The 25094-nt window shown below is 41.3% G+C and overlaps 1 protein-coding gene across 1 annotated transcript in view; it reads right to left on the bottom strand.

The window, feature by feature from the left end:
- Positions 1–7336: 7336 nt before the first annotated feature.
- LOC145400113 (potassium channel subfamily K member 13-like) overlaps positions 7337–25094 on the bottom strand; it is a 68711-nt gene continuing 50953 nt past the window's right edge. Inside the window, exons 3-9 of the mRNA XM_080272624.1 lie at positions 17294–17432; positions 16601–16814; positions 15858–15944; positions 14609–14752; positions 12847–13035; positions 11092–11124; positions 7337–7873 (exon numbers count right to left, since the gene is read on the bottom strand). Coding sequence (XP_080128750.1) covers positions 7661–7873; positions 11092–11124; positions 12847–13035; positions 14609–14752; positions 15858–15944; positions 16601–16814; positions 17294–17432 — 1019 coding nt within the window. The 3' untranslated portion in view covers positions 7337–7660. The remainder of the gene's footprint in view (positions 7874–11091; positions 11125–12846; positions 13036–14608; positions 14753–15857; positions 15945–16600; positions 16815–17293; positions 17433–25094) is intronic.

Below are 25094 nucleotides of genomic sequence, written 5' to 3'. Positions count from 1 at the left end.
TGAAAATGGTTTTTTTTTATATACGCACACAGAGACAGACGTATGCCGTTGCAAGCATAACATCCGGTCTCATTTGGTGACCGTGGGTGTAAATAATAATAATAATAATAATAGTAATAATAATAATATACTGTGAGCGATATATGACTATGCTAACTTACGATAAATATTTTCGAACACAAGTACTGTGTTCCCTAACTGGAGGTCTTAGATCCGATACAGTATTACCAAATCAGTACTTCATACTGAGCTTGGTATTTTAATGCACTGGAAAAAAAAAAAAAAAAAAAAAAAAAAAAAGTCTGCCGAATTACCTTGACATCTGGAAACTTCGAAAGGTTTATACCTATGTCTTAGGCACCGTGAACAGCCTTCCTGTCCTGGCATTGCTGGGAACTATATACACCACTTCCCTCCCTCTCTTCACTGATACCGTATGTTGTCATGCAAAATCGTGCAGGCACTGGGTTTGTCGAATGTCACCAACTCCATTTCCACTCCCTCAGAGCAGATAAAAAATCACTTCGCCAACCAACACCGCCTAGATTCGTAACAATAATGTGGTAACAGTAAATGGTGTTTTGCTTTGATCCCAACTCTGGGTATGTCAAATGTCTCCCTAACCAAACATTAATACCAATATTGTGGGTGGATGGGGGCTTACAGACATGAGGGTAAGTCAAATGTCTCCAGCTCCCCCGCCCTCAAAGCTGATTACGAGTTAGCGAGCACAGATAGGGAAGCGATGTTTACCCAACGTTCGGCTAAGAAATGAGCTCCCCGACACGACCCGGCCTGGCCCGACCGCAATGGTTATCAGAGGCTAATAACTTTTCTACTGTGTGAGATAGTGAAGAGATTCTTTCAGCAGGTAGTAGATACATTCAATCAATTTTGTTCTTAGTTATATATTTACTCATGAGACCAAATAAAACAACGAGCGAAGGGATGTTTACCTTCAGCTGAGATTTGAGCGGCCCGACCGGGATGGTTTTCAGAGGCTAATAACCTTTGTACTATGTGAGCTTCTTTGCGCAGGTATTAGATACATTCATTTTTTTTTTTTTTTTTGGCTATATATTTGCTCATGAGACCAAAGAAACCCCTTGCAATCCCAGCTTTCCAAAGGAATGTACCAAGGCCTTCAGTTGACCTGCTTTACTATGAAATCGAATGAAGACATTTTTCCTGTTGTAACACGACGTTTTCTTGTTAACAATTGAATATCGAATATTACGCTCATAATTTTACATAAACATTTTTATCTATGGGAAAGCGATAAAATTGTGCACTTTATAGTTTATGCAAAAAATTTACATTTTCTATTGATGGACTTTAGAGAAAACTGCAAAAATTTATGGGTGACAGATTTTAATGAAACGTAAGTCAGCATTATAACGAGCGAACGAGCGCAGCAAGCGAAGCAAATGTTTGCATTCAGCTGAGAAAAGAGCGGCCCGACACGACCTGGTCCGGCACGACCGCGATGGTTTTCAAAGGTTGATAACTTTTCTACTATGTAAGAGAGAGAGAAGATATTCTTTCTGCAGGTAGTAGATACATTTACTAAATTTAGTTTTTAGCTATATATTTACTTATGAGACCAAAGAAACCCCTTGGAAACCCAGATTTCCAAGCGAATGTACCGAGGGCTTCAACTGACATGCTCCATTATGACATCGAATGAAAAAAGATTTCCTGTTTTAACACTGTTTTCTTGCAAGAATTCTGACAATTAAGTATCGGATATTGCACTCATAACATTACATAAAACGTTTTTTTTTTTTTTTTTTCTATGTTTAGGGGTGAAATCGGCAAGGATAATCGCCCCATTTCTGGGGTGTATCGTACGATCAATAGCCAAGCATTTACTGACGCAGTTCGTATACACAGCAAGTTATGAGCAGAGAACTGAACTTTGCGCGTGTGATAAATACTACAGCGCCTCTCAATATGCACATCCAGAGAGAAAACGTGAGAAAGTAACTATTTTAGCTCAGTTTTTCCTCTTATTGTTCAACCACCTCACCAGAATTGTTGACAGTTTACATCAAGATGAAGTTATGATGATAGGCATATGTACAAACGCTTGCTCTCTCGTCACGCGCTCTCAAAGCGCACTTTACTGATGAATTAAGATAATAGAACAAAATGACATGCTGCTGAACTGATATATATATACCTTCTTCCAAGAAGAAAAATATTCTATTCAAAACACAGTATTACAAAAATGTATGAATAAATATCCGTGTGTGGGAATATATATATATATATATATATATATATATATATATATATATATATATATATATATATATATATATATATATATATATTTTCGCGTATAGGGTTAAGTAATCGGTAACATGAAGTCGCAACATAGCAACATACACTCTATTGAATTTCATGTCTTCCTCTCCAGACGGGGATAAAAAGACTAAAATCGGAGCTGGGGCAAAAAGCCAGGGTACATCTGCTTTGCTTTTTTCTTTAGCTTTACAGACACTTGTACCTGACCGAACAGGTACTATAGAAACCAAGGGCTGGTGGACAGGATATTTTATCAAGATTTTTTTTTTTTTTTTTTTTTTTTTAGGGGGATGGTGAGAAATATATGCTTTGATTTTTTTTTTTTCAAACTATCACCCGCACTAGCGCACAAAATAACACTTGAGAACATTATAGATACACTGGCGCATGTACTGCTTCCTTCAGGGATTACATGAAACAAAAAACAAAAAGTACTTCTTGGCTCCCGTATTTATCAACGTCGCTAGTGGTAATAATGTAAAGTTTTCACACCACTTGACTAGTTGAATGTAGTCCCCCTTCTTCCATTGGAGGTGGAGGTGACTACAACCAGCTTCTGTGACCTGGTTTCGAACACGGAATCCTGTGTTTGATACGTTAAACTCCCTCACAAACCTCCACACCAGCCGCTGTGGGGGTGTACCTTGCCCTGGTAGTACTGACGTGTGTGGTTCTCCGCGGGTAAAATGGGGCAGGCTGGATTCACTCAAGGCCAAGGCCAGTTCCAGACCCAACCCAGACTTGGTAGTCGGGGTACAAAAAACCACGTGACTTTTGATTTGTATACCATCAACCAGTCAATATGAGACATGTTCAAACACGTTAACACATGACGCGACCCCAATCCGACCCCAACGTGTGTTAACATGACATAATATCTTTATCTCATCCCTCTTTCTTTTCCACCACTAGCCCACCTCCCTTCGTGAACAGAGGAATTTATGATTACAGCACCATGATGCAGTATCTCCATCCCACATTCTGGGGAATGCGTTACCATAATCCTCTGTACCATACATGCAAAACTTTCTTCTGTCTGGGAGTATGTTCTAAGCCACGTATTGTAGTCAGACTTCTGACTGTAAGTTATTGCATGAGGATGTGATAAAAACTACGTACATTAACATATTTGAACATTTGATACATTTGGAGGGAGGTACTCCGCACCCCCCAACTCCAAGATGCATTAACAAACGTGGTGCACCATCTCACACAGGACATTGGCCCTCTGTCCCATTTTCAAACTTTTTGGTGTACAGTACAGCCTAATTCATTCAACACATTCTTGCACCAAAGCACACTTCCGGGTACAAGTGGGTGGGGTATGGAGAGGGGGGGGTGCCACTGCCTATGACTGGGGCTTGGGCAACTAAAACTCTGGCTACGTTTCAACCGTTGAAGGTCACCAGTACGAAGGTCAAAGGTCATTGGAACAAAGGTCAAAGGTCACTGGGTTCAAAGGGTACAAAGCACGAAGGTCATTGCACTCGCAAGGTCAAGGTCATTGGACTCACAAGGTCATCATCCGGAAGGCAAAAAATAGGCACCTAATCTGTTAGTTGCGTGTAATTTCGCAATAATACCAGTAAAGTTAGGTGTCCTGGCCTCAGTTTTCCTTTTCCTTAATTTTGTGTATTCATCCTATTTGCGATTTAACCCCATATGCGTTGCATAACATAAAACCTGTAGTCATAGTCTCTTAATATTTTTCTTTAAACGACCGATTATATAAATATAATATAGGAATATAATAACATACCAGTAACAGAACTAAACTGATAAGGAACACTGCTAGGGAGTTTCCTTAACCCCTTCATTCGGATGACGTAATTTATTCCTGCTCCAATCAGAGGTTTTTATTCAGTGTAGGAGAGACTCTGATCTAGAGGGGGTTAGACATAGCTCACATTAGCCCTTCACTACTAGGGGTCTGCCCTATGCTGACTAAAATCATCTGGAGGCAGCAAGAATGGAATAAAACCTCTTTGGCCTAAAGGGTTAAAATTTAATCAACGAGAAAAGGCCCGAAATCCTTCACTCTGAGGACATTTGTTTCTTCTGTTGTTATTGTTACCAGTAGACAATTTCAGCTAAAGGTAGACATCTTCCAGTGCAGGTGGCAGTGACGGCTATAACTCATCCAGTGCAAGAAGTCTGCTCATGTCGATAAAAGTTGTTTGGAGACGGAAAGATTGCATCCCTAAGTCCGATTGAAGAGTTATTTATATCTTTAGTCTCTTTTATCTGAACTATGTCTAATCCCCTTATTTATATTAAAATATGTTTTTCTTTGAAGAGTGATGTTTAAAAATACAAAGCTCACTAATGATAAGGAAGATAAGTTTTATTTTGACCTGGATTTGTTGGTTGAGTAATATGTCGCTACAGATGAACTGAGGTGTAATGGCGGCTATATTAGCTGCCCCCTCAACCATTTTCTGTCGGGTAAGTTTAGCCTGTGTGATACCCGCTTTATAACAAACATAGGTATAGCTGGGGATAGAAGTTCGCCTAATATTCACTTCTACTTCTCACTTTCCTCTGCTGGCTGAGATCGGTAATCATAATTTGACAGACGCTTGGAAAGTCTCTGTCCATAGATGATTCTCAAATGATGTTATGTGTCAGGAAGGAAAGTGAAAGACAAGCCCATGTTTGAAGTAGATATAATGGAATAGTATGCAGACTTTTTCTCCCCTTCTTTACAGTCTTGCGGGGTGAGGGAGAGGGCAATAATAAGCTCTCATCACCACCAGATCACATTAATTCTCAAACGCCATATAATAAGGACTCTGCTACATTTAGTCGCGCTAATTTTGAAATGTTAGCACTAATAAACATAGCCTAGCAATCTGACGTCGCTGCATTCGCTGCACACTAACAACTCGCAAACACAGCAAAAGTTGCTCTCATCACACTTCAACAAACTTCAGATAACTGAAGATTGCAGCAACGAGATTTCACTGTTATGCTGTCCACGCTGCAGTATTAAATAATAATAATAATAATAATAATAATAATAATACACACAGCTGGACGGGAGGGAATCACAATTGTTCGGGAATTTCAACAAGTGCTTTTCCAAAAATCGTTCGATACATGTGTCACTCAGCACTAAAATGGAGCAGGTTTTACTATACAGTTTTTTACGCGTGAAAACTGATGATTTACTAGGTTCAAGTTTGATTACATTCTTTTCTTAAGGTTTTCTTGTATTACATATTTGTAGCTTGTTCAGGTAGTTTATTTTTTCATAAAAGTTCATCTTCATTCGTTTTCCTGCTCAAATTTTTTCTTTATCAGAATTTCTCGATTTTTTTTTATTTACATAAGCTTCTTTTCTGACAAGACTGATAATGATAGCTTGTTTAGTCTCATTTTCTGTTTAACACTGGCTTAATTTTGTGCAGACACTTCTTGATTTTGTGTCACAACAAAGGTAAGCTTTTCCTCGTCACTTTGGATCTTCTTGCATGAAGAACGAAACTTACATATTTGCCCGTAACTTTTATTTTACGTGTCAGCCATTGATATTTATTTATTTATTTCACTCTAAGACTGTCTTTATTTTAGTACAACTTGGCGGACTGTCACTAGAGGTCTCCAGTTTTCCCCGTAACCATGGATTTGTTTTGCTTTTAGACAGAACGATATTTTCTATGCTTTCAAATTATTTCCTTAAATGACGCAATGAAGTTCTCGTTCAAATGATAATGATTTTTTGCATCTCTTGTTAACTCAACAGGATCTGGCACTACACAGGCATTTTTTTTACATTTTATATTTCAAATGAAGTAGAATTGTCCCTCTAAACACAATGATTGAATTTTCATTAGGGCACCAGTAGGCGAGTGTATTCAGCTTGAGGGAGACATCTTCATGTGAATGTCTTTATGAAGGCCATATTCAACCTAGTTCGAAGTCTCCCCCTAAGCTGAATAAAATCGTCTGGAAATAGCAAGAATAATTAAAATGTCATTGGGTGAAGTTTTGCTTGTGGACTGAATTATATTGTTTGTATTGGCTGTGTTATTTCCCTTTTAAATTTTATTTGATAGAAGACTTTTTCAGTCGATATAGCTTTAAAAATCTTCTTCTTCTTCTTGCATGTGTCGTCTAATTATTAATGTCAGTTTTTTCAAGTGTTCTTTGGCTTTAAATGTCACAACACTTCGTCTCCTTGGATTTTTATTACTTTTTTTTTTTCTTTTTTGGCTAGAAGACATGATTTTTTTTTCATAATATTCTTGCCTCATTCTGTTTGGCACATGTTTTTTCTTCTTCTAAGCTTTGACTTATTTTCATAACGTACTTCTCATTCTTTTCTGCATGTATTTTTCTTTATATTTTGTTGTTTTACTTCCTTCATGTATTTTTCTTTCATGTTCCATTTTCTTATTTGTAGTTTTTCTTTTGACACTCCGAATTTGTGGTGTGGGATCATTCACTAGGGAAAACAATGATTCTCCTTCGTACTGTGTAGTTTTGTGTTTAATTTTAATGTCATCGTTATACAAATACAAATTTTCACTTGTATTTTCTATGACGTAAAAAATCAGTTATGATATTAGTCATTATAATCCTGATAATTTACTAACGTGGCTCGTTAAATAAATGCATGTTTCAGATACGGGCAGTTTATATTTATGTAACAGTCAGAATTATTCTAAGTACTTTCATTATATTCAAAATGTCTGAACAGTATGCCAATATTATATCTTCTTTTTATGCACTACGTCATTTAGTACAGGCTTGGCTCTTTTTCGAAGCTGACAGCCCTTGAACAGAAAAAAAGTAACTAATCTCGCTTTCTGAAGCATCATTTTATTTTTTTCCTCCACTAATGTCATGCGTTTCAGTCAAGGTTCAGAGACAAAACCAATCTACAGTTCCGTGATCCGTTAATGAGTTCTACTTGAATTCACTAATACTTCTAATATCGGTTCTGAATGTCCCCCTCAATACTCGATGCTAACAGACGGGTTGGCAGACATTGTGATGAAGATACTAGGAGGGAGCTGAAGAATAGGCGATGAACTGTGACTGGCTGGGTGTGACAGAAGATAGGCATGTGGGATTCCAGGGCACGGTTAGGACCAGTTAGGCTACAGTCAGTATTCTAGGTGGCACAGACGGCTTCGTAGCACCTCATTCAGAGCGATTTATTCTGCAGAGTGCACCGTAACACTCTCTTGTATACTCTTTATGGCGCTTTAATGTCGGCACTGGTGGTTTGCTTCAATAAGATACAAGAGGATACTGAGGGTGTAAACTGCAAAACAATTCGCCAAGGAAGAGGTGTTACGAACTCTCCACACTCCGTCAAAATACGAGCCTAAAACCGCTTAGGCTAGGATCGACTATCACACAGCTTGGACGAGGCGATGGCCAGGGGTCCAACTTGCCCCGGGGTGAAGCGCTCCTCGTGGGGTGTCCTCTGGTGGTCGTGGGCGGTCCTCGGGTGGTCGTGCGGGGTCCTGGAATGGTGATGGGGGCCTGGGAGGTGACTGCGACCCAGCTGCGCAGTCTCATACAGCTGTTTTTGCATGACGGCCAGAGACACCTGCAAAGAAACCGATGTTAAATGATGGTCCCTTAATTTTTTTTTCTTTATGCCCTTTCACACAGGGACATGAGATTAACTAACCAGACTACGATTTGGCCATCACCTTCTCTCCACCAGTTCATCCATCCATCCATCACCCAGTTCTGCATTGTCCATCAGGAGTGTAAGGGTCTAGGGCTAAGCTATACAGTCCAGTCACTAAAAGCTGCATAATGTGAACGGTAAAGCTGCCTACGACCTGAACTCATATGGGTCACATTTGGCCCGAGATCAACCCAGTAAACCGCCAGTTATCTGTTGAAACAAAATACACGCACAGTCAATCTACTCTACCCTCTACAGTGCCTCACCACAGCACAGCACTTGTAATCAGCTGATGCTCCTCACTTTCATAACAAGCACTACAATACATGGGCCTACTCGTACACTCAGCATAACCTCAACACCAGATAATTGGGAGCACCCGGTTAAATTGGCTGGATTTCTGCAGTCCACTGAGCCCTGGGACACATCAGTAATAAAAAGAACCCTTTCACTACACGGATCTCGCCAAAACTAACTAGAGTAGCCTGGTGCCATCCTGAATTAAATACTGTAACTTAGTACATACACCGCGGGAAACTGTCCACCGTGATGACTTTTCATTCGCTAACTGCCAAGATATCTGTCAGGTAACTTAAATCGTCTAGCATAGTTTGTATTAGAGTTAGTACATAAACCTCTTCAAACTTGCGACATTGGTGTATTGCCTTTACTTCAAGACGATTATATTCACCCCCGGAGACTTCTTGTAATGAAGGAGTTAATGAAGTCCACTGCATACTGTATCTGTCCCTTCCACTTCGACATGTGTTTCCAGAGCCTAATAAAATCGCCTGGTCATTGCAATAAGGGAATATTTAAGACATCAAAGCACTGGGGGGTTAATTTTGCTAGGATATCTCAACTGAGCATCAAAGTCTAATTTACAAAAGTTTCATAAAGCCTTGGCAGGATTCCTCTTGGTTTTAAAAAGACCATACTAGCGAAGGGGTTTTTCGTGGTAGCATTAAACCCCTCTCTCCCTTTTGATGACAACTTATCCATTTCCTTCTGCTACCGCCAGACGATTTTATTCAACTTTGGAGAGACATTTCGTTGTGAAGAGGTTAGGGATGGTCTTCATTATCCCTTTTACTACGACGAGGACTGGGCTAATTCATTCTTCCTGCCACCAGACGATTTTGCTCAGCTTTGGGGAAACCTCGTGGTGAAGGTGTTAAACTATCGGCTGCCACGATTTCCCTCAGCCGACTAAAGTAATCTAGCGATATATACGGCATGAATAAGATAACAGTGCATCCACAACACTGTCTAAATATTCTGCCAACCTATCCCAGTACAGTCGGTGGGAATTTTACTCCGTCCACTTTAACTTGGCGGTAAAACTGCCACAAACATCTCCTTAATGTATATGCTGTAACAAGAGATTAATACTCGAATGTGATATTATAACTCTTTTCACTGTAACTTGGTCTGAAATTACCATAACTCAGTTTTAAGTGCGGGACTATAATAAGAAAGTAATATTCGTGCATGGTCTTGGTCACAGAGAAGTGCAATGGAAGTTATTTAAACCCTTTGTATTGTCTTATTCTAACACTGAGCTGCGGGAAATAAGCTGCACAGGCGAAAATCTCTAGCAAGTTAAGATGGACGAACTGCAGTGCTGAATGTGCGAAGTGCAGGTGGAGTGAGCTGGAAATGATACGCAGAAATACAGAAGAAAATGGCTTAATATTATACCTAGCGTCTGTACTGAGATATGAATCTAAATCGGTGACATGATTAAATACACCTCACCAGCTAGAAAGAAGACTAATTAGATGAAAAGTTAGAATGGGAAAAGTCAGACTTAAGAGATACTGGGCTTACCCCCTTGCTCTCTTTTTTTCACCTTTAAACCATTTTTCCTTATTCCCCACCCAACCTTTAAGTGCAATCCTGAAGTCATGCTGCTGTATCAAGCTCCGTGAAATGCTCAGATAATTCATCTCTTTATCAGAGACTAACGAGTTTGGTGGTAAAAAACGGCTTAACTGAGAAAATCTTTTCTTCTCATACTAAGTCCAGAAAGCGACCCTATATATATATAAATAAATATATATATATATATATATATATATATATATATATATATAATAAATAAATAAATATATATATATATAATAAATAAATAAATAAATAAATAAATAAATAAAAAAAATATATATATATATATATATATATATATATATATATATATATATGCTACCTTCAGATGATGATATTCAGGTTTAAGGAGGCCTCTCGCAGTCAAGGGGCTATAAACACCCTCTGTCAACCCCTTCAGTACAATGACGCCCTTTTAACTTTCATTCTACCCACCACCAGAGTATTAGGGGAGAATTCTGATTAAATCGTCATCTGGCGACAAGAAGAATGACGAATAAGAGACGATTTCGTACTGAAAGGGCTAATACGGAATAGCTCTTACCCCTTCAATGCGATGACGTATTTTCTGTATTATTTTTGCTACATCCAGGCGACTTTATTCAGCTTAGGACGCTCCTGGAGCTGGATGAGTTAGACAGTCTTCGTTAACCCTGTCGCCACCACATAGCCTTCCCAGGATGCGGAAAACCGACTGGCCGAGGACTGATTAAAATGAAAACTGCGTCATCGCATTAAATGAGAGAGAGAGAGAGAGAGAGAGAGAGAGAGAAGGAGAGGTTCACTGTACTGAAGTGATCAAGGTACAAAGCTTTCAGTGCCTTTTCGTGATCTTTCTCTTTTCTTCTCTATCCATGCGCGTGCGTCTACAAACTACAGTGACCGTGTGAGGGCCGTATTCTAAGGGGCACAGGAGGCTCCGTAGCACTTTTCCCTGAGCGATTGATTCTACGCATCAATTTAGCATTTCCTTTTATGCTATTTACATCATTCGAATATGTACATAGCCTGCATCGGTAATACGTAAGAAGATACTGATGTGTTCTGTCTTTCAACGTAGCAAGCAGGTGTTTCTTCTCGACCTGTGTTCTGTGGGCTTGTGTTCTATTTTTCGTGTTCTGGATCTCTATGTGACCCTCAGCTCATGTTCAGAATAAATCGCTAAGGAAGATATGTAACGCAGCCTCCAATGCCTCTCATATTACAAGCCCGATTGTGGTGAACGGGCTTGTCTCTGGCGTTACCTGCTCTTGTATCCTGGGTAACGCTAGGGCGGCCTGGGTAGTAGGGGAGAGAGGATAGGATGAGAGTGGTTGGGTGGTGTGGTGTGTGCTGTGGTAGAATGAACGCGTGTGGTGTGGTGTGGTGTGGTGTGGTGTGGTACATTGAAAGCTTGGTGCTGTAGTATGTGGTGAGGTATGGTATAATAATCAAAGTGGGTTGGAGTGTGGCGTGATGTTGTGGTGTGGTACATTGAAAACGTGGTGGTGTGGTATGGTATAATGAAACTGATGTAGTTTTGTTTGGTGTGGTGTGGTGGGTGGTGGTATGACAGAATAAGAGAGTGGACGTGTGGCGCGGTATGAGATGATGCAAAGAAAGTGTCCTTCAGTAAGTATTGTGTGGTGTGGTGAAGCTGACACTAAGGTGATGTGGTGTGGGTGTGGGGTGTGGTGTTCTGTTGTTGTGTGGCTGTCTGCTGTGGTGTATAGTGTGGCAATGTGGTTTGACGTGGTTGTGTGATGTGTAATTTGGTGTGGTGCGTTGTGTGCTGTGATTTTGCATGGCGAAGAAGGGTTGGAGTGGTGTGGTGTACTGTGAAGTGTTTTACCTCTCTTCTCATAGTGGTGTGATGGTGTCCATTGGTGTAAATGTGCTGTAGAATGTGGTGTGGTGTGATGATGGTGTGTGGTAGTGCAATTATGCTTTTGAAGTGATTGCTTGGTGTGGTGAAGGAGGTGGTGAATTGGTAGTATGGTGATGAAGTTGGTGTTAAAGTTGATAACGAGGTTTGGTTTGGTATGGTAATATTAGTCCAATGGTATGGTGACACTGGAGTGGTTTTGTAGCGGTGATGATGGTGTGGTGATGTGGTGTGAGGGTGATGTACTAATCATGTGGTTTGGTGTAGTATGATGGTGCTGGAAGTTTGATGGTGGTGGTGGTGTGGATATGTGGTGTGAGGGTGGTGTACTGCTATTTTGATTTGACGTGGTATGGTGGTGTTGGTAGTTTGGAAGTGGTGGCGTGAAGTGGTGTAAAAATGACACACATTGGTATAAATCTGATGCCATCGCACAAATGATACTAACTATACTGTTCTGTACAACCATAAAGTCAAGAATATAGACAGCATCTTTCTAAATCTTCTAGGATTACAAAATCACTACAAAAGTCAGTGAAGTATGGGAGAAAATAATATTCCCTATAAAATACAAAATAAAACAGCCTAATTCCACCTAATTAGATGCAATGCACTCCTTCACAGACACTATAGCACTTCACTAGCCCTGTCAAAATATATACTAATGCCATAATACACCTCATTACTTTTAGAGTCGTCTTACACAAAATCAATAACGTACTGTTCAACATGAGCCTCCTAGATCCACCTACCTAGTCATAGGGATGTACCGTTATGTCCCGTAAAATCAGGGTCAGAATTTACTACCATAGTCCATCTGATTCCCGATGGCAATAAGGACTCAAAAAGCACCACCAAACTCACTTTACTATTAAGTCTAGTATTATGTCTTAAAAAAAAATGCACTCGTTGCACCACTAAACCAACCTAACTTGTAAAATACCACACCATAGAAACAAGTGAACTATGAATCTACTTTCCCTCAAAATGAAGGCTACAATCAAAACCGCCTTACTGGTCTAAACAATATGTAATAAGTGAAAGAGTGTTATCAGAGTATACAAACAAAACTACTTTATTCGTCTTTGAGCAATACTGTAAAGAAAGGACAATCAGAACGTTCAATGAAACTCACCTTATTGGTCGAGATGTACTCCCTCATGGACACCATCTCCCCTGACAGCTTCCTCTCAGTCTCAGAGCCGTACATACTGTCTATATCCCCATCCATCCTCTTGACTGGCGGCTTGCGTGACGGGGAGACGGCGTTGAGGCGGGCGTTCTGAGTGCGACATTGTCCACCTGTGCAGCACGTCGCAGTACGCTGTGGACAAAAAGCTTGGTGAAGTCGAGGTAAAATTTCACGTTCTGCTACGTATAGAATTTTTTACTTTTTGAGTTGTACATTACTTATATTTCGTAAGATTGTAGGGGTTTATTCTACTGTGATTTTGCCGGAAATGCGTATTTGAGAAACTATAATTTCCGGTGAGAATATAATAAGGGAAATCTCTACGAGCAAGAGGGCATGTTTATTCTAGCCTGACAAGATCCCCAATCCTTTCAGCTCGGTAGAAGGCTAAATGCAGTCACACAGGAGGGTTCATTCTAGAAAGCAATGAGATTCATTTTTGCCTTATAATTAATGTTCAGCGAAGTTCATGAAAAAAAGTAGTATCCAAGTCATGGAACTTTCATCAGATAAAAACGAACCGACTATTGTAGGTTAGTTTCCACCTGACGGGACGGGATCACCGGGACAACTTGGGTAATATGTCATGCCCACATAATCAGTTGATGAGACTCAGATATAAAGAAGAAATGAGTCTTCTTGGTTCCGACTCGTATATTCTTTTTACTTCAACTTAACCTAAAACTATCTGTCCACTTTGACTGGTAAATTGTAACTAGAAACTAATATTAGATTATGATGCTGGTCACGAAGAAATGCTATGAAAAGAATGCAGAGCTGTAGTACTGTTAATCTGCTACTGAGCTACGTAATATAAACTGTAAAAGGACAAAAATCTGTCCCAGTTAAGGTGAATAGAGTATAACGGGAAGAGTAGCAAAACCTGGCCCTGGTGTGGCGTTCCTGCCAAGGCAAAAATTATATACGCAGACTGGGGGACTCGGTATTAATGTTGAACGTTCACTGCAGGATCAGACCTTCACCTCGAAAGTAGAGTGGTAGCCGTAATAAACTTTTCCCCGTGCTAATGAAGTAAGAATCGGTAAGGGGTGTCCTCGTGCTTGGAAAGATTGAGCTGTTATGACGGCTATGCTTGTTTCAAAATATAATGTAACCCTTATGAACTGACAGGATGGGAACTTGTGGGAGGTCATGAAAGTATATAACACTAGCACCCACTTGACTTTCGAACTCAAGACTCAGGCAAATACAGATTGGTAGACGAACGTGCTACTGTCACTCTAGTAAGTTTAAAGCCCTGTAAATATTGCTATGACACAGCTACAAGTAATCGCATATACGGTTTAGATACTGGCAGGCCACAGTAAGATGTGCTGTGAAAACTGAAGAACACCGAATGCATCAGTAACACACATTTTTCTTTGATAATACTGATACTACAAGTAACAATGTGAGTCAAAGTACAGTTTTTCTATTTTGTGTATGATTATTACATAGCCACTGTAGTCTTATTAAGCTATTTACATTTAACCTGTACTATTAAACCAAAAGATCCACACTGAAATAATAGTTTGAACTTATTATAACTTATCGTCATTTTCCTCATTGCTCTGTCGTATACTATGATGTACTGGAAAGGTTAAAGCAATTTTTTTTAGCAACAACAACGAAATAAGTGCGCTGAGAGAGAGAGAGAGAGAGAGAGAGAGGGAGAGAGGGAGGGAGAGAGAGAATTTCCCCTTACCTTTATAATCCAATTCAAGAACTGCTTAATAGTGATGGATATAACATTGAAAAGCGAGTATATGCAACAACAGCCCAGCACCAGGATTGCAAAGTTGAAGAAGCGGTAGGCGTGCAATCCAGGCCCATAGTATTCGTTTGGTTGCTGAAAAAGAAGAACACGAAATAATGTCCTGAAATTCGTAAAGGACTACAGGAAAAGTAAAATAAAACTAGGGATCAGAGTCTACCTAATATTCTACTGTGTCTGCCTCATACTTAGGGAATATCCGTTACTTTCCTTCCTGAAGCATCGTAGCAGAGAGAATCATTTATGGGGAGTGAATCACAACAAACCCCTCTCAGCTTAGGAATATTATCCAGGAGAAGAAAATAAGTAGCTGAAAGGAGTAGTGAAATCTTAGGCCTTTTTTTTTTTTTTTGTGCGTCTGAAAAAGTTGATGAACATAAACTAAACATAAAGGCATATTTTTTGTTGTCCTAGGAGATCTTACAATACATTTTCCTCTGTGATTAATTATTTACTTAAAAACCTATTATCAATGTCCACAAATTTCTGCCCGCGCACGTTGGGTTAGTCCCCGACACTTGTTCCTTCAAATGAAATTCACTTCCACACCAACTAAATCTTCCCCTGTCCGCCTCCTTCCTTCCGACCTGGTGTTACGCGCTCAGCATTTCACAGTACTTTCATTCTTAATCACACCCCACTAGTGACCACGTTACTTTTGCAGAATAAATAATGTATAAGTTGTAAGTGATGAAAAGGAGCAATACGCAAAATAACATAGCTAAGGAAGAGGTGCTTGGATGACATCTATAGCAACCACAACTCGACTCAGAATTAATAGGTCACCAAAACGAACAGAACTCGAGATAAAAAATTCGTGAAGTGCAAAGTTACGCAGAATGGGATGACACATTATGGGAAGTGTATTAAAAGTTTTCATAATAAAAAGTAGGCGAAACAGATCGAAATAATACTGAAAAATTGCTAAAGGGTACGATCAGGGCGGTAAAATACTAAATAAATAATAAATAATAAAAATGAAAACGAACTTGCAGGCCCCAGCATTAATGGAGATGTGACAATGTGATAAATTGGAATAAACATGTGTGGTCAAAAGAAGTCTACGAAATAAAAACATTAATGTATCCATCACTGTTTATCCGTCAATCAGTCTATACGTCTCTATCTATTAACATGCAGTACAGGTCTAATCCCCCCCCCCTCTCTCTCTCTCTCTCACCTGGGCGGACACGAAATCGCCAAATCCTATGGTGGCGAAGGAGATGAAGCAGAAGTAGACGGAGTCCGCGTAGCTCCACTGCTCTACCTGTAAAAAAAAAAAAAAAAAAAAAAAGCTAGCAAGACAGACGTGGACAGATAGATGCGCATAGGTAGATAGGTTATTTAGACATATAAACAGATATACAGATAGGTAGACAGACTGATAATTCATTTAATTAAAATATTTATACCCCAACTGTTGACATTACCGTTCTCTACAAAATTAGTGACACAATAACTAAATCAATAAATAAATATGCTGACACGAAAATATCATCGTTATCATTACTGTCTTCATCATCCCATTAAAGAACAAAATATGGCAGCATGTAATAAAATTTATGTATTTATTGCCATCATCTTTACCTAATATAATGTTCATTAAATGAATAAACACACAAGTGAGTGGGTAAATACAGATATCCTCCTCCTCCTCCTCCTCATCATCATCATCATCATCTTCATCATCATCATCATCATCAACTTTTTCCTAATCCTGTTTTCATCAGGTAATAAGGAAGGTAGGCTAATGAAATGTTAAATGGGCTTCTCCTCCTTTTTCCCCTCTTCCTTCTTTGTTCTTGGTCACTTCTTTCTCTCTCTCTCTCTCTCTCTCTCTCTCTCTCTCTCTCACACACACACACACACACACACACACACACACACACACACACACACACACACACACACACACAGACCTACCTCCAGAAATAACACAGCCCCCAACAAGGCCACAATAACTGACGCAATAGTAAGGTAAAACATAACCCAGTAGACTGAAGGCTTCCACGCGTCCAGACTGGCGTTGTCTAGGGAGTCTTCGGAACTCCTGTGGTCTGGTGGGGGGTGCACGCCGTCGCCCCCTCCGCTTTCTACGGCCGCGATTCGTTTGCGTAGCTTTCGTTCGTGCCGGCTCCTGTGGGTTTATGAGGCATGGGGTGGGCTGGGTTGGCTTGTCTTGGGTTGGGTTAGGTTTGGGTGGTTTGGTTTGGGTTACGGTAAGGGGGGTTGGACTGGGGTGATATGATTTGTGATGGGGTGAATTGCATTTCACTGGAATGGGCTGGGTTTAGAAGGACTGGGTTGGGTTGGGTTGGGTTGAGCTGGACTGAGTTAAATTGGACTGGGTTGGACTGATGAGAAGTGGTGTGGGTTGGGTTGGGTCGGTGTGGGCTACGCTAAGATATTTACATGGTGATTTATATGTATAAAGTTACACATTTTAATAATGTTATCATTTCGCTAAGATCTACATACTACTCTGTGTACTTTGATACTTCGTTTATAGATTGTTTCTTTTACGAACTTTAAAGAATAGTATGTAATATGGATAAATTTTAATGTATGTTACGAGATGGAATTGAGTGATTGACTGAATGACTGCCTGTTACTAACCTCATAATAAAGGCCAGAAGTGTGATTATTCGCTCGAGGAAGAGGTTGAAGAAGAGGATGCCCGAGGAACAGCCCAGCAGGCCGTAGAAGATGCAGAAGATTTTACCACCCTGCGTTCGTGGCGAGGCAGCTCCGTAGCCTGGGGGAGACACAGATAGATAGACAGATAGATGTGGTAGGTGAGTAGATAAATATGGTGTATGTATAGGTACACAGATTGGTTTGCAGGTAAGGAGGCAGGAGCTATTGATGGATAGACTGATGGTTAGGGAAGTAGACAGAGAGTTAGGAAAACAGACAGTTGGATAAAATTATGGTACTAGGTAGGGAGGGAGGTAATTAGATAGAAGGATAGGTAGATAGACAGGGAGGTAGGTTGGAAAGTAGGTAAAGAGACCGATAGACAGGTACGTAAACTGGTGGGTAGATGAAAAGACAGAGATATGGACTGATAGATCTACAGATTAAATAGGCAGAGATAAGTAGGTGGATAGAATGGGAGGTTGAAGGGTGAATAGATAAAGAATGACATGCAGATCAATAGATAGCTAGATGGGTACACAGATAAATGTTGATGAAAAGATTATGTAGGTAGACGAGGTATATAAGTCGATCCAATAGGAAGACTTGTAATTAGATAAAGTGATAGTTCTTTCTAGCTCTTTGTCACTGGTTTACTCCTTTCCTCTGTTATCTATTTCTCTTCTGTATCTCTACCTATCTGTCTCTTCCTCCTCTGCTTGTCCATCAGTTTACCGGTCAGTCTGCCTGTTTATCTACCTATCTATCTCTTTAAGGTTGCAGTCTGTCTATACGGGGAGGCAGCTTAACTAAACATCAATAAGGCCCTCAAATTAACCCAGGCAAATCAATACACTTGCTTCTTTTAACGTGCGGGTCCACAGTTCAAGCATACTGAGGCATACAATGGACTTCCTCACCGTCTATTCTTTCCTCTGTTCCCCTCCTTCCTTCCGACTAATGACAGGCTCAGCGACTTTATGTCAAGGGCGTATTTTGAGTGACTTTGGAGATTTCGTTCAGACTTTATCATTAGCGATTTATTTTGCACATTCACCTCAATATCCTGTTCTAAATTGTGGATGCAAACTAAGTCAATATTAAAACGATATAAAGAACACACAAGAGAAAGATGAGGTGTAATACGCAGACTAATTCCCTGATGAAGAGATGCTGTGGAGCTCCCTATGCCACCTCAACCACGGGCCTTAGATGCTTTCCTTGTCAGTGTCGACTGTGTGTGTGAGTCATTATCCCCTTCCTTCCCAGAACTGCCCATGCATGTTTGAACAGCCGACACACGTTCCTTTTCAAATTCACTTCCTCAATGTCCGTCCCTTCCTCATGAAAGATCTAGAAATAGACACAATAGATGTGGGCAAAAAAAGACCTTGATAAAGCTTTTTTCTAATCACGTAAAATGACTGGGGAATAAAAGCTTGACAGTGAGTGCGTGGAGGCGAGAAATATTGATAGAGACAGAGGCAAGGTGGGTGGAGACCTTTGACGAAACTGATCGGGTGGTTGTTTTGTTATTATATGCTTGGAGGATGACGGCTTGGTAAGGAGGGTATCTGAAGGCAAAACTGATACCGGGAGAGGGTGACCGAGAACGAACTGGAAGGAGAAAGTAATACAGAAAATATAACTAAAGCTGAAGAGAGAGAGAGAGAGAGAGAGAGAGAGAGAGAGAGAGAGAGAGAGAGAGAGAGAGAGAGAGAGAGAGAGAGAGAGAGAGTAAACACAGTCTTCTTACAATTCCTGATGAGGCCTGGAGCTGTGGGAGTTTCATACGGTGGGCCTCAGGACTTGCATGAAAAGGAGAGTGGCAATTGAAGGAGGAGGAGAAGGAGAAGAAGTAGACCCAGCACGAAACGCTGCAATGGGAGGAGAAGGAGAAGAGGCAGACCTAGAATGACATAGCAGTAAAGAGTGGAAAGACTAAAGCGTGTGGTTAACTGGAATAGACTAAGGGAATGCTCTGAAGAAGAAGGAGGGGAAGACCTAGAAAGACCTGGAAACCCTAAAGTGAAGAGCCGCAAGTGGAGGAGGAGAAGGGCAGACCAATTATCATATAAAAAATGGAGGCTGTTTTGTGGAGTAGGATGGAGTGATGGACTGAAAATGGAGCATAAGAGGTAAACTTAGAATACCGCAAAGAACCCGGGAATGAAAAGCACAGGGTAAGGCGGGGGGATAGAATGAAAGAATAAGAAGAGATAAAAAAGAGATTTGAAGTGGAAGGAGATGAGAGGAGAGGAAAAGGAATGGAAGAGAGGCGAGGAAAGTAGAGGCGAGAAGAGACGGGAAGGATGGGAGGAGAGGAAAAGCGAAAAAAGAGAGGAAGGAGAGAGGAGTGGGGGATGCAGGAGAGGTAGGGAAAAGGAGGGAAGAAGAAGAAAAAAGAGAGGAGGGGAAGATGAAGGAGAGATAGGGAAAGGGAGGAAAGAAGGGAAGACAGATGAGAAAAGAGAAGAAGAAAAGAGGGAAGAGACGAGGGGAGAGTTAGGCGAAGAGGAAAATCTGAGAAAGGACGGGAAGAAGAGTGAAGGAAAGAATGTAAGATAGGAGAGAGGAGGGAAGTCGGGGAGGGAGGGAGGGAAGAAGAGAAGAGAGAAGAGGAGAGGAAAAACGAGACGGGACGAGAGACAGACGAAGAGGAAAACTGAGAAAAGATGGGAAGGAGAGAGGAGGGGGGATGTAAAAGGAGGAAGGCGGTGAGTGACGCTCGCTCGCTAGATAAGCTATCATCTGGCGGCCTGTAATTAGGACTGGAGACCTCGGCTGACGGGCTAGAGACAGAACACCACCCAGACCACACCAAAAAGACCACACAGACACTACATAGCACAGACCACACCACACTCACACCACACCACATTACACAGACCACACAGCACCACGCAATACCACACGACACAGACCGCCAGACCACGGATGAAGAAAATGGACGAAACCCACCCCGACTAAAGGAAGCCCACACAGACGCATAATCAGACCTAAGCCGAGTGGAGAGAGAGAGAGAGAGAGAGACCACACTAGACCACAGACACAAGAGCACAGATACAAGCGACACAGACACTAGACCATACAGACTCAGACCACTACACAGACTACACAAGAAGCGCAGAACAGACGTGGACAGACTAAAGGCAGATCACACAAAGGCAAGTTGTTAATCAGATCTAAATAAATCAAACAGACGCTACACCAAAGCACAGACATTAAGGACACAGACTCAAGACCACACAGACACTAGACCACACAGACACTAGACCACTCAGACACCAGCTATGCAGACACTAGACCACATAACACAAGACCACACGGACACACACAGACCACACATATACAGGACCAGTATACAGACACCAGACCACAGAACACCACACACAGATCAGACCCTACGTAGACTAAACACAGACCACGTAACTAAAGACACCAGACAACAAATAACCAACCTAACAGACCAGAAACAGACCAGGACACCTCGTTAGATCTCAACAGACCAAATCCTTCTGACAGACCAAAACAAAAATCACAGAGTACCAGAGGAGGCAGGAGTGGACCAAGCAGAACAGATCAGACGACGTAATTTATGTCCAGTAGACCATAACAGACCTTAGTAGACCATAATAAACCATAGTGAAGCAGAACAGACCACCGCAGACAAAAAAATTATCAGCAAAGAATATAGCAGACCAGAAAAGACCATAATTATTAGACCCGAATAAATACGAATAGACCACAATAGACCAGAAAAAAACCATGGCAGATAAGAATAGACCAGAATGAACCAAATTTAGCCTTAGACAGACCATGCCACACCAAAATAAAGGAGATCAGACCACAAAATGAAATAATAGAGTTAGACCAGACCATATGAGAATCACCTTATAAAGTTTTTCACCCTTACAAAACCTTTACCCTCCCCCTTCTCCCACCTCCACCCCTTTGCCCCCTACCCCTTCCTTCCCTCCCCTTCCCTCCTTCCCCTTCTCCCGTTTTCCTTCCCTCCCTCCACCCTTCCCCCTCCCCAATTTTCACCGCCCCCCTCCCCCATTTGTATTCTTCACATTTTAGGGGGTTAAGACTGACAGTTGACTACTCTCTCTCTCTCTCTCTCTCTCTCTCTCTCTCTCTCATACTGAAGCTACACCTGATCTCACCCACTCTCATTCCCTCTCCCCCCCAACATACAAAACCTCTCTCTCTCTCTCTCTCTCTCTCTCTCTCTCTCCGAAGGCCACACATCCATCATAGTAATACCATCCCTCGTGGGTTATATGGGCCACTTTTAAAATCGTGCCTTACATAACAGAACACATTACATCATCCTCACGCAGGGCCAGAAAGCTCAGTGGTAACGCTCCGACCTCACGACCTTACAGTTCGCAGTTCCAGCCCAACCACTGTATCGTATTTTGGTGAGAGATACATGCCCTGCAGCGCTAAGTGGTCCATTGATCCTAGCTCGGTGGATTCAAGTGACTATCCACACGCCTGATTATCCACGCACCTGAATCTCCACACACCTGATTATCCATACACATGAATACCCACACACCTAATTATCTATACGCCTGATTATCCACACATTGTCAACAGTCCTGATCATCCACACACCTGACTGTCCACACCTGATTTTCCATGTCGATTTATATGTTTCAGCTTCAACAGAGCGTGGGCATTTTCGTGTGTAAGATGGATTCATGAGTTTCGAAGTCTAGAACTGTGTGCGTAGATAGATGCCTGGACCATTTTTTACATTTATTTTTTGTAGCTGAGTACTCTGTTGGTATACTCTGCTCTCTCAATCTTGAGTGTTGAGATTAAAGAGGAGATTAAAATTAGAATATGATCTTAGTGACGAAGAAATGCCATGGACAGGAAGCAAAGGTCGTATATTCTGTCACTGGACGATGGAGAATGAGCTACAGAAGGACAAAAAACTTCCATTAATTAGAATGAAGGAACTATTGTCTCTTACTCGCTTTCGTCTGATAACACAATTTCCCTTTTATTCTGGCTACCTTCAAGCGGTTTTATGCAGCCTAAGGAGAGAAATCGGGTCATGCAGTGGTTAATAGAGACATCCTGGCATCATCGCTACAAACAAAATCTCCATAGTTAACAAAATTATCATGAGGTAGGAAGGATATGTTGAAAAATAAGTATCTGGGTGGATGGAGTTAAGGAGATAGGTATAGATTAGGATGAAATAAGGACTGGAACCGTAGGAGCGGGAAGTATGGACCCAGACTCGTATTTCTGTCGGTTAAGGAAGCTCCCTAACACCTTTTCCTAAGCGACTTATTTTGTTTATTACGCCTTCCTGTCCTCATCTGTGTTACAGGAATCGTTCCAGTATCTTCATGCACTGCATATATAGCGCACAAATAGACACTGATCACCCGTATCCAAAAGTGAATCGCAAAGGAGGAAGTGTTAGGGAGCTTCCTTAAAAAATGAGGATACGAGCCCGTGAGTATGAAAGAAAGGTATGGAGTGTATACTAAAACGATGAATGGCTACTGTAACCGTAGGAGGAGGAAGAGAGAGTATAGACCAAGAAGAAGCTGGATAGACCAAGAGTGAAGAAGAATGTTAAAGGGTATATTGGTGCACTGAACGATGTGATGTCGTGAGCAGACAGGCAGACAAAACCAAACATGCAGACAAATGCAAACAGACTTGCAGATACAGACGAGCAGGAAGACAAATCGACAAGACAGACACACAGAGAAAGCCAGACAGACATGCAAGCACACAAAAGACCCGCAGACGAGCAGACAGACAACCGGAAGGGAGTTCTCAAGTAATTAGCATCAGACGGGGAGGCTATCATGAGAAAGGGATTCACGAGAGGGTTGTCATGAGAGGAGGGACTGATAGGAAAGGTCAGATGTGGAGAGTGGGAAGGTCATGAGAATTTTTCGGGGTAGGAAGGCAGAGTCATGAGCCGGAGAGGGGAAACTTATGAGGAGGGTGGGGCAATGCGAGGTGGGGTTCAAAAGGAGGGTTGAGTCATGAGAGGTGTGGCTCAAAAGCAGAGTAGGGTCATGCATAAGTGGGGGTCGGAGAGAGTCATGAGGAGGGGAAGTTGTATGGAGAGCAGGGTCATGAGTAGGTGGCAGTGGTGATGGGTGAGTGTCATGAGAGGAAGAAGTCGTAAGAAGGGTAGGGCATGAGTCTGTAGTGGTGGGGGAGGGTCATGGGGAGGGATGAGTTAAATAGAAGGGCAGGATCATGAATAACTGGTGAGGGAGGAGGTCATGGGTGAAGCTGCGGCCAAGTGTAAGTGGTTATTGGGGTCATGATTTTGAAGGGAAGTCGAAAGGATGGTGGGGATCATGAGTAAATAGTTAGGGAGAAGCTGTGAGTGAAGGCTGAACTGAATGTAAGTGGTGGGTGTCATGCAGGGGGAGGGGGGGAGGGGGGGTCATAGGGGGGTTGGGGGTCATGAGTAGTGGCACAGGGGGGAGTGGGGGTCATGAGTGGGGGGTTGGGGGCTCATAAGGTGTCGTGTTTACTCTGAGCCCCAGCGCAAGCACTGGTCCATTTGTCAGTCTCTTGGGGTCTATTTGTCCCCCTTGTCCCCCCTCTCTCATCCTCGCTCTCACCCAGTTATTAATGAAAGATGAAGCCAGATTGGTTCGGGTGGGCGGGAGATGCTGAGATGCTAGAGCTCTGAGTCTTATATTATTTAAGTCACAGTATTACAGAATAATTTTAAGGAACTCTAGATATTTCCTAACCCTTACTTAATATTTTTTTTCCAGTTCTTTTGATTCTAATATTTTGGAGCTTTATTTTTTTATATTGCAATGTGGTATGTAATTTTTTCATTGCTTTAAAATTATCCAAAAATGAATGGAAGCATGACTGACGAATGAATCGATCCCTGGCCCGTTTCACTGTCACTCTGATGATTGTTTCTCCTTCTTTTGTATTTTTCTTGTTCTTGTTTTTGTGTTATGTCTATTGCAGCTAAGACAAGGGGAAATTAGGCAAGCATGATGATGATGGAGGTGAAGTGTGAAAGTTTTTGTTTTGCACGAAGTTTGCTCAGTGTTCGCTTAGACTGAACTGTTTCAAAGCCTTACATTTTATGGGTAAATTATCGAAGCTCTTGTATAATGTAAGTAAGAGTTTGCAAGTATTCATTCCTGTAAGTATCTCAGAATACTCTTAATAATATTTCCAAAGGTTTACAGTTTACAGTAAGGTCTTAGCAGTGTCGAGAATACTACAGGTATATTCATTTATCATTTTTTTTAAAACTGTAACATATAGGAAGGGGTGGGCGAGAATAAATACTGTAGCATTTTGGGACGGGTGGTAATATGTATGTAAGGAGATGCAGTGTCTTGGAGATAAATACTCACTGATAGACAGATGTAATTACGTTGACAGAGATAAACACAAAAACGTAAAACTGATACATAATTGATAGCACTAAATAAACAGACAAACTGATGAATAGACAGACAGACAGATAGATAGATAGGCAGACAGTTGGATAGATAGTCCGACGAAACAGAGAGAGAGAGAGAGAGAGAGAGAGAGAGAGAGAGAGAGAGAGAGAGAGAGAGAGAGAGAGAAGAGGACAGCAAATTGCAGTCTGTCTACTTTAAGGCGTATTCAGCAAGCAGGCTTAACCTTTCACGTGCCTGGGTTTACGTGCTGGCAAGATGAACGTGCAAAACATACGTGTATTTTCGTGGGTTGATGAATCTTTCGAGCATTTCTTCGTTATTAGCATTTCGTGTCGCAGATC

The sequence above is a fragment of the Coenobita brevimanus genome, chromosome 51, assembly GCF_032717465.1.
Source record: "Coenobita brevimanus isolate Jiangsu-jjx chromosome 51, ASM3271746v2, whole genome shotgun sequence".
NCBI lineage: Eukaryota > Metazoa > Arthropoda > Malacostraca > Decapoda > Coenobitidae > Coenobita > Coenobita brevimanus.
The sequence above is the reverse complement of the archived record's forward strand: the minus strand, read 5'-3'. Positions and strand labels throughout refer to the sequence as shown.